The 15,071-nt window shown below is 31.7% G+C and overlaps 1 protein-coding gene across 2 annotated transcripts; it reads left to right on the top strand.

Moving 5' to 3' along the window:
- The first annotated feature begins 748 nt into the window (after window positions 1-748).
- Window positions 749-5,010, top strand: LOC139856499 (uncharacterized). Of its 2 annotated transcripts, XM_071845478.1 has the most exons (12): window positions 749-859; window positions 1,434-1,487; window positions 1,628-1,669; window positions 1,843-1,964; window positions 2,058-2,183; window positions 2,314-2,527; window positions 2,683-2,745; window positions 2,850-2,906; window positions 4,138-4,203; window positions 4,318-4,392; window positions 4,700-4,795; window positions 4,895-5,010. In XM_071845478.1, the coding sequence occupies exons 2-12, from the start codon at window positions 1,481-1,483 to the stop codon at window positions 4,921-4,923; spliced, it is 897 nt and encodes a 298-aa protein (XP_071701579.1). In that variant the 5' UTR covers window positions 749-859; window positions 1,434-1,480; the 3' UTR covers window positions 4,924-5,010. The 2 variants fall into 2 exon arrangements, with proteins under 2 accessions (XP_071701579.1, XP_071701580.1); XM_071845479.1 differs by lacking the exon at window positions 1,628-1,669.
- Window positions 5,011-15,071: the final 10,061 nt, after the last annotated feature.

Genomic DNA, 15,071 nt, shown 5'->3' with positions numbered 1-15,071 from the left:
AAGTCAATTATATTTTAACACATCATCACAATACTTCTAACCCACACCATAAACCCACACCACCACTACTCCACACAAATAACCCACACGTCATAATCATAAAGAAACAACTCAGACCCCCAACCCACGCCCCCTAACCACTACAAATGCTCTAAAATAAATATAGCAACAACAATAACAAAACCCAATACCACATGTGTTGTGTATGGAGGAGGTGAGATGTAGACAATCATTCCCCTATCTTTGAACAAAGAAAAGTCATTTCTCCATCCAGAGTGAAGCACTCCAAGTAGTAGAGAAAGTCTTCCCTCTCTCTGTTCGACGGATAAGGAGATTTCTTCCGAATGGACCTCCGGTCGAAAAGTAGAATTTTTTTTTCCTTTTTCTTTAAATACAAAATAGAAACATGAGACGCCATGAAAATGGTAAGATCAAGTTTCCATGAGTTTTAAAGCATATGCACATTCAATTTAGACACTAAACAGTAGTCAAATCGCCAATGAATCGACGCTTGATGTTGGCTTAAAGTCTAAAATGATATAAAATAAATATTCCGGTTAAACTTAGGGCCATGGATGAAGCAACAAAACACCCAAATTACGGAGTATAAAAATGGAATGGAAAATGGAATAATTGAATATTTATGGTATTTTAAAGGTATCAAATATTTATTATCGGGTAAGGGAATGATCGTCTCAACTCAACTCCCCATCCACCGTGTATTGGGTTTTGTTGTAAATATTATCCAAAATAAAAACACATGGACGCGTCACTAAACGAAATTTAGGTTAGGGTTTTATCTTCTTCTCCGAGCTTTTATTCACCGTCTGTAGCAGCAGGGGAGTGATTAAATTAATCGGTAAGCTTAGCTACGTGTATCGATATGTAATACGTATATAATTTTTTCAATTACGTACTTACTTGCTTAACAAATTTTTTAGATTAATTGTTGCTTTACGGTTAAATTAGAAGGATTATTATTATTATTATTGTATTTTTTTTTTTTTTTTTTTTTTTTTTTTTGATATTTGAATCGCTGCTTCCATGTGACTAGTATCGTTGAACCTAAAGAATACTGAAACTACTTAACTGTTAGGGATTGTTATTTTGAAAGGTAAGTTTTTTTTTATAATTTTTTTTTTTATGTGTTTGCCAAATAGAAACCTTATTAATACTTGCGTATCTCCACCATATATGTTAACATTTGAAGGAGTAATTCCTGCTGGGACATTTTTACTACTCGTATATGTTTTGGTTATGTATGCAGCTAGTAAATTAAATTTATATATAACGACGAAGACGGTGAATATCATCAGCTGCTGAAGCAATATGAAAAGTCGTTATTTTTCCATATGTATACTAATTGCAACATGTGTGTACCTTCTTAGCGTGGTTGAAGTAATTATTAACAATAAATGGCGGTCTATTTGCAGGTCTAAAAAAGTGCCCAAAGATTAACTTGGGAACAAAACACAAACCTATGAAAGGTATGATTCAGTTTCCTTAATATCTTAATATGTCCTAAGTGTATGTATCACCTGATAAGGGAGTTTACAAATTCTGGCTTTTGGCAACCTTGGCCTTGTCTGTATCACCTGATGCAGCATCTTTTTGTTTGTAATTTCAGTATGTTCAACTACGAAGAAAATCAAGGGGGTAGATAACCAGGGTATCCACTTGAAACAACAAACCAACATTTTCTATTATATAACTAATTTAGTATTTTAGGTTTTGAGTTATTTAAGTAGCTTGTTTAGGTCCTTAGTTGCATGGACCCTTTAGATGATTCGGTCTTTGATTGTTAGTAAGTTGGTAATTTATATGTGTGTATTATATTATTAGGTAATCTTGTTGATGAATCTGTCTTGGATGAGAACATCGAGTCTCCAAATGTCGAGAAAGTTCCCTTGAAAGATGAGGACCGCAATAGTTGGCTCGAGTTTAAAAAGCTCGCTGAGGGGATGGTATGTACTATATACCACCATATTATTAAAGTCATTATTATTCTTTTAATTTTCACATACATATCATTTACATGTTGCTGTCTTAAATGACAGCCTGAAGTTACCATAATAAATCATAAAACGTTGACGACTTGCTGGGAATTTATTAATGTTGATCATCCTTTTGTATCTGTTGTACGTGATTTCGCCACTAACGCTTTCAACGAGGTCGTCCATATGGTATATTCTTTTGAACATTTGATCAGAATCACACTCTATGTTTTATTATTATTATTATTATTATTATTTTTTATTTTTATTTTACTATCTATTGTTTTAAACTAAGATATTATTATTATTATATATATAGTACGGTAGGTACAGGAAAAGCAACAGCATGACTCATTCTGAGGTTATAAGCTGCAAATACATAAATATGCACAACAACTATTATTTCAACATGACGATGGAAGCAATTGAAGAAGGTGTTTTGGAGGTGTATGAAATCATAGTTGCGTGTGATCTTATAAATGGTAGCACAACATTGGTCAAAAAAAATTCTGTTCACTCTACACCACCAACTGGTATGTTATATTCTCAAATTGTTTCATGCATGACAACTAATAACCCGTACGTCTTTATACATGCTAAACATCATCAGAATTACATATTTCCCCAACTAAAACTCTCTTTATACATGTTAAACTCAAAATGAAAAGCAACATATATGTATATGCAGGTAAGATAGCAATGTTGTTGCATCATCTGAGTAGCCTGAAATCCGAATATAAAACTTGGAAAGGTTAGTCAGTGCTCATTTGACATACCATTATTAAGTGCAGCCTTATACTTTATGAGTCAAATGAATTCTTATTGACAATAATGTTTCTGTCACTTTATATCCAGCTGAGAAGAAAGACACAGAGATTAAACTGGGAAGGGCACGCAAATCCATGAAAAAAGGTTCTTATTACTCCTTTTCAAATCTTCGATTTTCTATCATATCATGCTCTACATGTTTTGCTAATATGAGATTTTGATAAATAAATTTCAATATCTATCTTCTTTTCTTTTGGCGAAAAAACATTTAACTTACAAATAAAGTGAACCGAGGATCACACATGAATTACAATTGATGAAATATTTACTAGACTGCCTGAAATGATCCAACGATCTACAGGTCAATAATACAAAAAAAAAAAAAAAAAAAAAAAAAAAAAAATTAACCAAATTAACCTACATTGTGAATAATACACAACCAATCAAAAGCATTAATGAAGTCATCAAACCCCGAATCTTCTCGTGTAATGCACAACCACTAAGTACCTGACGAGAGCCTACGCCACCAAACAAATCGTTCATACTCTTTCTGATCGAATTTCTCCACTTTGGCATTAACTTTCTTATCCTTTGAAATCGGTTTCATGAGCTTACCTTCCTTCCTTCCACTTTTGTGAAACGAATAGCTTCTCACCCGAACGAGAAAATGAAAAATCCAAATCGAGCCCCCCTCGAAGAAAGGGGAAATCGGATCAACACGCTCACTATCTTTAGCCTTGTCCTTAGGTTGCTTCTTCTTCTTGGTCGAAATTGAAGGTGTACCGCATGCCACTTTACCTGTAAGATTAAGCTCCTTGTGTGAACGTACATTTTTTCTTTACATATCGTAACACGAACACTCCTTTTTGAGTGAATGTACTGTTAAAGAACTACTTCCTTATGTTACTTGAGCCTCTTCAAAGGAAAAAAGTGCAAGCCTTTTTTGTCCTTGTAGGAAAATGAGTTTTGCCCGAAATATGGGAACCATACATTTGACTAGGAGATAAAATTCTTTTTTTCTCTTTCTAACGCATCCTTCTTCACCCTATCAAATTGATGTGATACGACATTTTGACTCGGTATAAACACCAATCTCTTTTAAGTTCAAATTCGTTCCCACCTTAACCTCAATTCGATTAACACGGGAATTAGTAAGGGTAGAAAGAAAAATCATCATGGTTTATGGGAAAAGGACATGCAGGGGTTGCTCTTTTTTTTTTTTTTTTTTTTTTTTTTTTTTTCAAATGAGAACGGTGGTACTTTGTTTGGAGTAGGTTCATCGGGAACACTACCCTTCCTCAATTGGATTAACGTAAAGTTGTTGTTTATATGATTTATTTATCAACATATTTATCTTCTATTTGTCATTGTGCAGGTACGGACAATCAGAAAGCTGCAACGAAGTTGATTAACCTCAAAAAAAGGCACAAAGCTATAAAAGGTTCATGTTAATACTTCTTCTGATCCATGATCAATATTGCAGTAACATTTTATTTTATTTTATTATATACCCAATTATTAGGAAAGCGTTAAATGTGGGTGTTTACATAAATAGGTAAATGCAACCTGCTTTATCGTGAGATTGAGTCGCAAATACCAGAAGGTTGGAGCAAAAGGAGTGATCCAAGAGGTAATTAATACAACACTTTTCTGTTTCGAAAACATGTACATGTAATGTGGACGAGATTGTTGGAAGACAAACGCTCTCCGAAACACAAGAAAATAAGCTTAATCGTAAGCAAAGTCGTAATATAAAACAAAAAAGATAATTTTGTTGATATCAAATAACTGAAACAAACCAACTAGGATTCTAATTCCTAAATTATCTCAAACTAAACTTGATGACCGAGAAAGCAAAACTCTTCGATCAACTTGGTTCCACGTCAACATGCATAGTTGCGGTGTTTAATTAAATAATATCCTCTATTTACTTACAGACATAGTTAGCCGTGGTTGGTGGACCAAATCTGACACTTATAGAACCGGTTTGATAGAAAACGGGTGGGTGTACAACTACCAAGTTCGCTCGATGGGTTAGTTTCTTTTAACATAAATATACTTTATGTATCAAGCTAGTGATCTGTTATCAGTTAATGAATTTGAGGGAGGATCTTTTGATTTCTACTTGTCAGCATTTCCACTCTACGCGCTTTTTTGGTGAATGCTGGTGGCGGGGTCTACTTGAAGAAATTGGCAAGGCATGATGGGATGCAAGTAGAAATGACATGATTTTTTTTTTTTTTTTTTTGAAAGGCAAGACCCAAAGTAGTGTAGCTAGTGGGTCTCCTTTGAAGATTCTAATTACTATCCAACAACCAAACCACCCCTTCGGGTACTAGTGGCAGTGGTGATGACTTACAATAATATTTATGTATGGTATGATGATGAATCTAATTTAATCGCTTTGAAATATTCACCGGCAGGTTGAGTAGCAACATTCACGTATAGATTGCTTGCTTGATCTTATCTCTATTTCATATCACTTTTCTGTATTTTCTTTGGATTTAATTTAGACGCTAAGTCCAACTTTTTCTAGCAAGAAGAAAGAATAAGTAATAATTGCACAAGTTGACTAATTTCACAGAAAACGTGTTTTGTACATCATTATGGCTAGAACCAGAAACCGCATTTCAATTATTCTTGTTCTCTGCTCAGGTAGTCAAAACATTCTGATATCCATCTAGTTTGATCTCACTAAAAATCGAACAACATTACTTAAAAATCGAACCCCCGGCGCGAAGCGAGGGTTCGATAACTAGATGTTTACAATTTGTCATCCCAATTCCATACGGACAGGTGATATAACTCACAATTACAGTAACTTAATAAGTGAATTGGTGAGAAGGAAAACGGTGGATCTGAAACACATCGAGTTTAAAAATCCAAGTAATGATAAGTGGGAAGAACTAACTGATTCTATAAGTCCATGTAATTTTAAGAAGTACTCTTCACTTGAGTTCAAACCGAACTGGTGCTCTCCTTAGAAAAACATGCACCCTCGTCTTTTGTTCAGATAGATTTCTTATAACTGATGGTGGTTGATTTACATATCATGTTACCTAGCTACATACTAAATGTAATGAAGTTTTGTTTTATTTTATTCAGTTTTAGTTATCGAAATTTTGAATGATTCTTTTGATATAGTGTTTTGAGATATTTCTCAAGTTATCTTGTACTTATGTTGTTACAAGAATGCCGATAATATGTACACACATGTATACAGACCCTAATGTAGGAAATAGTGTGGTGTGTCCTTGAACATACCATTCTTAGTCACATTGAGCCTACAAAAGGAGACCTAATTAGATCTTGATTAATTGATCTCCAAATTTATTTTCTCGTTCAAAGAATTTGTTGTACATGAAAATGCTTGTCGTGCTTGCGTATTTGTGAGTTAAACTAAGTAAACTTACATTGAGTTTATATGAAGTAAAACTTAGACCACAGATAACGGGTGTGTTTAATTTAAATAAAAAAAATATTTTATTTATTAATACTCTATATATATCACATATTTAACATACAACAACACAAAACACTCTCATATATTCATCTATATCAAAATCCTCTCCATCAATCTTCATTTTTCTAAACCAAATAGCAAACCACAACAATAACTCATACTCAAATTTTAACGAAAATGAAAACGATTTCTCCGGTTTACCGATTTCGTTTACCAATTTACTCTACTCATGATCTTCTTCCATCCCGAACACATTTGGTTCATCTTACCCGAACACCTTTGGTGTCTCTTCATCCAACCCGAATGCATCAGCATATCCTAACTTTCAAAGTTTCTATCCGAATCAACGATTGACTCTTGAACAACAACAACAACTTATGCAACAACAACAATTACAAATTCAACAATATAACTTACAACAAATGTTGCATCAACAAGCGCGTCAACCAAATATGTTCACTTCGGGTCACCAACAAACGCAACCGATATCCCAACCGCAAAGGCAATCCCTACAACAAATGCAATCACAATCGCAACCGACATCCCAAGCACCCGACACGCCTACTCAAAAGAAACGAAGACATAAGAAGAAAAAAGTTGGTATGATATTTTTATTATTTATGTTATATATTTTATTTAATTTTTATATGTAGTATGTATATTTTATTGTATTTGTATATATGTAATGTTATATATGTATTTCGTATATGTATATTTTATTTTAGTAGTATGTATAGTTTAATTAATTTTTAGTATGTATATTTCGTGTATATGTATATGTAGTATGCATATTGTATTTAATTTTTATATATGTATTTCGTGTATATGTATGATAGTGCTCTAGTCGCAATATCCTTTCAATACGTAAAGTTTTTAGTTGTAATTGTTCTATTTTTAAGTTGTAATCGTTTATATTAAATAAGTGCGAAGACAAAAGAAGAAAACGAAGATTTGAAGACGCAAACGTCCAAAATGCTCAAACGTACAAGTTACAATTCAAGTGGTTCAATTTATTGATGATCAAAGTCTAAATATTGATAAAAGTGCAAGTCGCGGAACGCAAAATACAAGATATCTAAGCGTACGAAAAGACGTTCGAAAATCCGGAACTGAGACATAAACCGAGTATCAACGTACGAGACAACGGACATAACATTACAAGTCAATTATGCACAAGAATATAATATAATATATATATAATTCATAATAATAATATAATTTAATAATAAATATAATATAATAATAAAAATAAAAAATCAATCACGGAGGTAATAGTGTACAACAAATTTTCTTCTCAAATTGTGTCAAGTTGACATGTTTTTCATTTTCAACTTGTCTATAAACACTGACACAAGGCACTCGTACACATCATCCTTTCCAATTCACAACACCATATCAATATCTCTCTGTATCTTAATATATATATTTATAATATATATTATTTTAGTTTTATATTAGTTAGTTTGGGTTATGTAACGGTTATTTTTCGGAACTCTGTCCGTGTAAAGCTACGCGATAAATAATCATTGTAAGTTATGTTCTTCCTTTTTAAATTAATGTCTCGTAACTAAGTTGTTGTTATGCTTATTTAACCCAAGTAGTTATTATGTTTGACTAAAAATAGAAAATGGGTCAATTTAATTTGTACAACGGTTAATATTTAGATAAAGAACGACTTTAAGGGAGATTGAGGTTTTAACTATTAATGGGTATGATAAAATAATTAAGTGACAACTTGTTAAATTACCACTATTTGTAATTTACTATATGTATAAATAATCACATGCGTTGATCGGACACGGAAGACGGGTTATTTATATATATGGTAAATTATTCATTGAAACGGACACGTGAATGGATTAATGGTTAAAAGACTAGTTAAAATTAAGGTGGGTTACATTCAGTGACAACTGGTGTAAATATTGACATACGTGACAACCGCGTCAAACCATCTAAATAGTAATTAGTTAGAATATTTAACTGTGGTTATAAGATAGAATGACGAGGACACTCGCATTTGATGCTTGTAATTATAGGACTGCGCTGGACAACTCCAGGTAGACATCCTAAATATTCTACGGGTGCAAGGAAAATTAACCCAGGGTAAAAAAGTAAAAGTCAAACATCGTAACTACGGAAGTTAAATAAGCATAATACTCTTTTATTGTATCTTCATCTCGTTTAGTTAAAGTAATATTTATTTATCGCAATAATTTTTATTTACTTCATTGCTATAATCTAGTTTAAATTTATTATCTTGTTATTTAAATTAAATAGAAAAAGCTAAAAAGACAAACCAGTCATTAAACGGTAAAATCCTCCTTTTATAATAATAATAATTGTAATATATATATATATATATATATATATATATATATATATATATATATATATATATATATATATATATATATATATATATATATATATATATATATATATATATATTGTACAAATATAGTTATATAAAAATATAGTTATATAAAAATATAGTGTAAAATAAGCCGTCTCCCCGTGGAACGAACCGGACTTACTAAAAACTATACTACTCTACGATTAGGTACACTGCCTATAGTGTTGTAGCAAGGTTTAGGTATATCCCATCTGTAAATAAAATAATAAAACTTGTATAATATTTCACAATAAAAATAATGGTATTTCGTACCCCTCCGCTCGCACATCAATGTACATATGTAATATGTATTGTTTATTTATTTTTGTATATGAATTTATGTAGGTTCATCGAAAAAAGAAATATACAAGAAAAAGATGTGGGATGCCGAAGAAGAAGCGTGGATAGCAACATGTTGGATTGACGCGTCCGAAGATTCGAGAAAAGGAAACTCTCAAAAGCTTTCATCTTTGTGGGATTCGATTTATGAAAAGTTTAATAGCAATAACCGTGGGTGGTTTAGGGGTGATGATCAATTAACATCGAAATGGCGACATATAAGTAAAAAATTGTAAGGAGTTTAATGGTGTGTTCGATGAAACGCAACGCAATTGGAGTAGTGGAAGGAATGATCGAGATTTGATGAAAAGTGTGTTGCTTAATTATAAACGAAAGACTTTGATAGATTTTAAGAGAGTGAAATCAATAAGAAAGGTCCCGTGCTAATAATTTGCCCGTCTTCCGTTATTCAAAATTGGGAATCAGAATTCTCAAAATGGGCAACTTTTCAAGTTGCTATATACCATGGCACTAATCGCGATATAATATTTGAAAAAATTGAATCTCATGAAGTTGAAATACTTATAACCAGTTTTGATACTTACAGAATTCATGAAAACATTTTATCATATGTACAAAGCATGAGAGAGAATTCTAACACAACATTCAATGAAAAAGAGCTCCGATCACCAATTCAATAGTACACATACCAATTAGTAATGACGTGTTGGAGATGTTTATAAATGTTAGCGACGTCTATTTAATTGGCCATAGAAACAAACACGGTATGTTTAAAGTTCCATTGGGTAATGGTAAGGGTAACGACTTGGGTTACCTGCTGATTTTACCCTACTAGGTTACACAATACAATATCAGAGTCGTGTGTTACTCGAAGTGGAGTTATCAACTATTGTTTTTCTAAGAGACCTTAAAGCACTCAACTATATCAAAGAAAATAAAACTTGTACGGAGAGGGCATACCATACAATGATAGTTTTTTTTATCGGAAGCTCCCAGATTCATTAGCGCGAGCGATCGTATTCACACTCAGATGCGAAGCCAGGATTTGAAGATAGGGGTGGCTTACTTGATAATTATATACTTAAAATTTTATTTGACACTTTACAAATACATTTTTATTGAAGAGTTTTATTAGGTAACATTATGCACTTTCATTTATGGTTTTGTGTTTATTAATTGTATCATAAAAATTATCTATTTTATCTTGTAATTGCTGATCGGAAAGAACACCACTTATTCACATGAGAAAAATTACACAATTTTTTCCCTAAAATTTAGTGTATAGTAATTCAAAAAAATTACTCAACCACAAAGTCATGTACATGAGATGAAAACTATCAACCAAAAATTCATGTACATGTGATGAGAACTATCTCACGTTTAGTGTGATAAGAGTTCACATATGAAACACGAAATTATACTCCATAATTATTTGTTTCGCACCGTGAAGTCACGTGAATTCTTGTAGTTCCACTTATTGTTTAATTATCGTTCACATCCAACAACATATCATATTAGTAAATAATGGTATAATTTACCTGAATCAAAAAAGTAAAAATTACGTAACAATACAACAACATAAATACCATAACCATCAAAAAAATAATTGATAACAAGTTTCTACAAAAATAATATACAACTTAAAATAAAATACGAGAAACATGATCGTAACTAAAATTATTATATTATTATATTAATTACATCAATTACAATATAAATTTTTATGGAGTTGAAAATACTCCATCCATCCAATCTTAAGTGTCTACTGTTGACTTTTTAAAGTCTTTCTTTGTTAAATTTGACCGTAAATATTTTTATTTGTGTTTATAATATTTGATGAAAATTATATGGAATGAAAAATACATTTAAAACTCAATTTATTCATATAATTTCCATAAAATGTTATATAGCACAAATAAAAATATTTACGATCAAAGTTGACAAAGAAAGACTTTGAAAAATCAATAGTGGATACTTAAGATTGGACAGAGGGAATAATAAAGAATAAATCCTACCAGTATATATATAATGCTTTATACTTGGACATATATTATTTGTTTTCTATGTAATAAGTAGATAGTGCATAATGAAAACTAACTCATCAACATTATGTTCCTAATTATCACATCGATATAGTTGTAAATAATACGTTTATAGGCTTGAGCTTTTAATTGTTACGGTCCATGTAAAAATTAAATAAAATCAAAAATTGTTTAAGGCTTCTAAACAACTTAAAACAATACACGTAATGAAACGGATAATGGGCCTAAACTCCAAACCCTAAACTCTAAACATTCGTATTAAAAATTTAATCTAAACCCTAATTTCTTGTAATGAAACAGATAATGGGCCTAAACCCCAAACCCTAAACTCTAAACATTCGTGTTATAAACCTTAATTTCTAAATCCTAATTTCTAAACCTTAATTTCTAAACTCTAATTTCCGAACCCTAATTTCTAAACCCTAATTTATAAACTCTTAAAAAAAAACTCTGATTAAAACATTACTCATGAAGCATGTTATCATTTATTTCTTCGAGCATTTTTCTGTCAAAATAATAACATTTATCACAAAGTGTCTTTTTAAATGTTCATATTTTCATGTGATCTTAATGTTTGAAAATAAAATCAAGAAAATGAAAAAAAAAATTACTTACCTTCAAAAAAGTGCTTCCCTCAATATAATACACTCAATTATGAGTTGAATATATTATCTGTAATCTGTAATCTATAATATATGTTTATATGTTAGTTATTATTATTACTTGGTATATAATATGCTCAATTATGGGATGAACGCAATCTACAATTTAATTCTTGCATTTATTATTATTATTTTTTTTTTGGCAAAACAACGATAACATAGAACATATCTTCTTCATCGAAAGATGAAAAGACAAACGAGAGATACAACTTGTAACACCGGTCATTTTTTTTAAACACAGCGAAAGACTTTATTAACCAACACAATATAAGTCACGTCATTACATTAATCCGTGTAATTACGTTTAAGTTTATACAACGGTGTTACGTTATTACAAAACATTATTTATACAAAAGTCCACATCAGAGTTGGGTTGTCAAACATGTCTTCTGCAACAGCACCCATCCCGACTAGCAGTACCTAAACCTGCAAGGGGAGAATATGTGGGGGATTATCGCACCGCTAAGTGAATGGAATCTATCTAACAGATATAGCTTAAGCCACACACAAGCTATTGAAGGTATTTCGTATGCCCGAGAGACATATTAAATTAATGTGGCTAATATGTTTTGATCTAAGTCGGGTCATACCCAATAACAAGCTTACCGACACCTTATTCGTATTTGATCTTAACGATTGGATCATTGATTAAATACGCGACACTTGAACTTTAAGAAAAATGGTTTTCTGAAATATTACTTGATGTGTACATATATATATAAATTATGGAATAATTTATATAATATGGAATTAATTATTTATAGGTTAAATAATTAATTTATTTATGTTACATTTTATATAAATGGGTTTTATATAATAAAATGTATATGTATAAATAAAATGGAAGGTTTTATAAAATAGTTTTATAAAATTTAATTTTATAAAACTTATTTAAAAGCATACAAGTAAGTGGCATTGGAGCATGCACTTTGACTTGCCATGTGTATGGTTACTTCAAGTATCAAGAGGCATAAGTACCAAGACTTGTAGTAGACCAAAACACACATGCATACACATCAAAATAGCTCAAAAAACTGCAAAAATCTGCTCTCTTTGAGCTGTAAAAACCGTGGGGTTTCAAGGGGGTAGAGGTGTTCTTAATTTGATTTTTGCAAGCCATATTCAAGTGTTAACAAACCCTAACCAAAGCACAAGGTGTTGGTGATAAGCTTGGGGTATAACAACTTGAGGTTTCATAGTTTTGGAGCTCCATTCATCTTCATCATCTTCATCACTCATCAACAAGCTTGGAATAGGTATAACCTCTTTATTCTTGCTTGTAGTTTGTAAGTATATTTCATGACTTGATCCTAATTGGGATTTAACTTTAATTGGTTAAAGATTAACATGTTTTAAATGGTAATACTTGCATGCTTCCGCTTTTATTTGATTCTTAAAAGGTTTTAAGTATCATGTAACTTGTTAAATCCCAATAATGGTATCTAAAGCCGAAGTTGTTGAAATATGCTTCGAGATGAACTATTAAACCCACTAGATTTTTGCATTTTATGAACATGCATGATATTAGAATGCAAAAATGTTCGGTTTTTGGATGGGTGTATGTTTTGGCCGAATTTGGGACACCCAAAAGTGGGTTTGGGTTCTTCCATTTTGGTCATTTTTTGGTTGTATGTAAATGTTCACAATCTAAGCCTTGGCCTTGTGTTTGGTTGCATACTTGTTTGGTTGATTATTTATTCATTTGATTTGTAATAATATTTATTCAATTGGTTTGTAATAATATTATTTTGGTTATGTAATTTATTTTATATTTGGCATGTAAAATAGATTAGGTTGTATTTTCATTTTTTTTAGAGGAAAATGTATTAGAATATATATTTTGTAAAAGATGAAGATGCAAGATGAAGAACACAAGAAGAAGCATTTGGATGCAAGATTAAGTAGGAGATTTAAAATCTCCTACTTTGTGTTATAACCCTTAACCGGTGACATTTGTTTTCGGCTAAACAAATGTCTACCAAATTGGCTTGATTGTGAACACATTTATTTTGCATGCATGGTTGTTTATTGTATGATTGTGGATTGTATGTTTGTATGCTACAAGTTAATCACACAAGTTAACAACAAGCAAAATGAAAATTTAATTGGTTAAATTAAACATTATTAACGGCATGCAAAACGTCAATTTAAATGGTTAAATTAAAAATGGCTAAAAGAACATTAATAAACGGTTACTAAGAACATGATAAGGATCATATATATAAAATGGTTTATATCAAGTAATTGGCTAAAATTACAAGACTTGAAAATGGATTTCAAATGAACCATACACTAAATGCATGTTGGTGTATGGCATAAAAGTTTTCTTAAACTAGAAATAATGAAAACTTAAAATCCCTTATTAACAAGGCAAACAAGTTAAACGCCATCCTTTTGTGTGACACTTGAAAATATTAGGGAACTCATAATGGGATAAAGGTCACCTAACTGTTATGAGCAAACTAATATGATTGAGGTAAATTTCGCACACTTGTGGGATAAAGGTCACCTAACCACTTGGATGTTAAATTTACACGTTCACACAAGTAGGACGACTTGATTTGAGAATCATGAACTTAGGGTCACCGAAGCATGAGGAACAAATAGGCGTTGATGGGATGAATATGCCATGCAAAAGGATTGCATGATCCCATAACTTAGAAGTTGCAAAAGGATTGCAATTGTCATATAATGACTACCTAGCTAAATCAAATGACGGGATAAAGGTCACCTAACCGAAATTTGGTTTACCGTTGGATTCTAAAATTTAATAAATATCAATTGGATTTAAAGGGTATTGATTGTTAAATTAAAATTGATACTTAAACAACTTTGTTAAATTTTGTAGATGGCCGCCAATAACAACAACATTCCAAACGCACCAATAAACTTTAACAACCTATCGTTGAGGTCAATCCTCGAAAAGGAAAAACTCAACCATACGAACTTCATGGATTGGTTCCGCAATCTAAGAATTGTCCTCAAATTAGAGGATATGTCGTATGTGTTGGAAGACCCCATTCCCGATCAACCGGACGAGGATGATACGGAAGGCATGGCTTATTGGGAGAAATATTGCACCGATTCAGTGCAAGTTTCTTGCCTCATGCTTGGGACTATGATACCCGAACTCCAAAAGGATTTTGAGCATCATAGTGCATATGACATGATCACACAGTTGAAGGAGATGTTCCTTTAACAAGCTCGTGTCGAGTGCTTTAAAACGGTCCGAGCGCTTCATGCATGTCGGATGGACGACTCCCAATCCGTTTCATCTTATGTCCTTAAGATGAAAAGCCTAATTGATCGAGCGACCCGTCTAAACTGCAACGTGTCTAATGAATTAGCCACGGACCTTATCCTTAACTCCTTGTCAAAGAGGTTTGACACATTTGTAATGAATTACAATATGAATGGATGGGATAAGAGCATTGGCGAATTACACGCCAT

This window comes from Rutidosis leptorrhynchoides, chromosome 1, assembly GCF_046630445.1.
Source record: "Rutidosis leptorrhynchoides isolate AG116_Rl617_1_P2 chromosome 1, CSIRO_AGI_Rlap_v1, whole genome shotgun sequence".
In the NCBI taxonomy this organism is placed as follows: domain Eukaryota; kingdom Viridiplantae; phylum Streptophyta; class Magnoliopsida; order Asterales; family Asteraceae; genus Rutidosis; species Rutidosis leptorrhynchoides.
This window is presented reverse-complemented; position numbering and strand designations above follow the sequence as displayed.

What these genes read in the sequence shown, in the direction of transcription:
- LOC139856499 (XM_071845478.1), top strand. An exon ending in AAAAGCTCGCTGAGGGGATG is followed by an intron (nt 1,965 to 2,057) that starts GTATGTACTATA and finishes CTTAAATGACAG; the next exon opens with CCTGAAGTTACCATAATAAA. An exon ending in CTACCAAGTTCGCTCGATGG is followed by an intron (nt 4,796 to 4,894) that starts GTTAGTTTCTTT and finishes TCTACTTGTCAG; the next exon opens with CATTTCCACTCTACGCGCTT.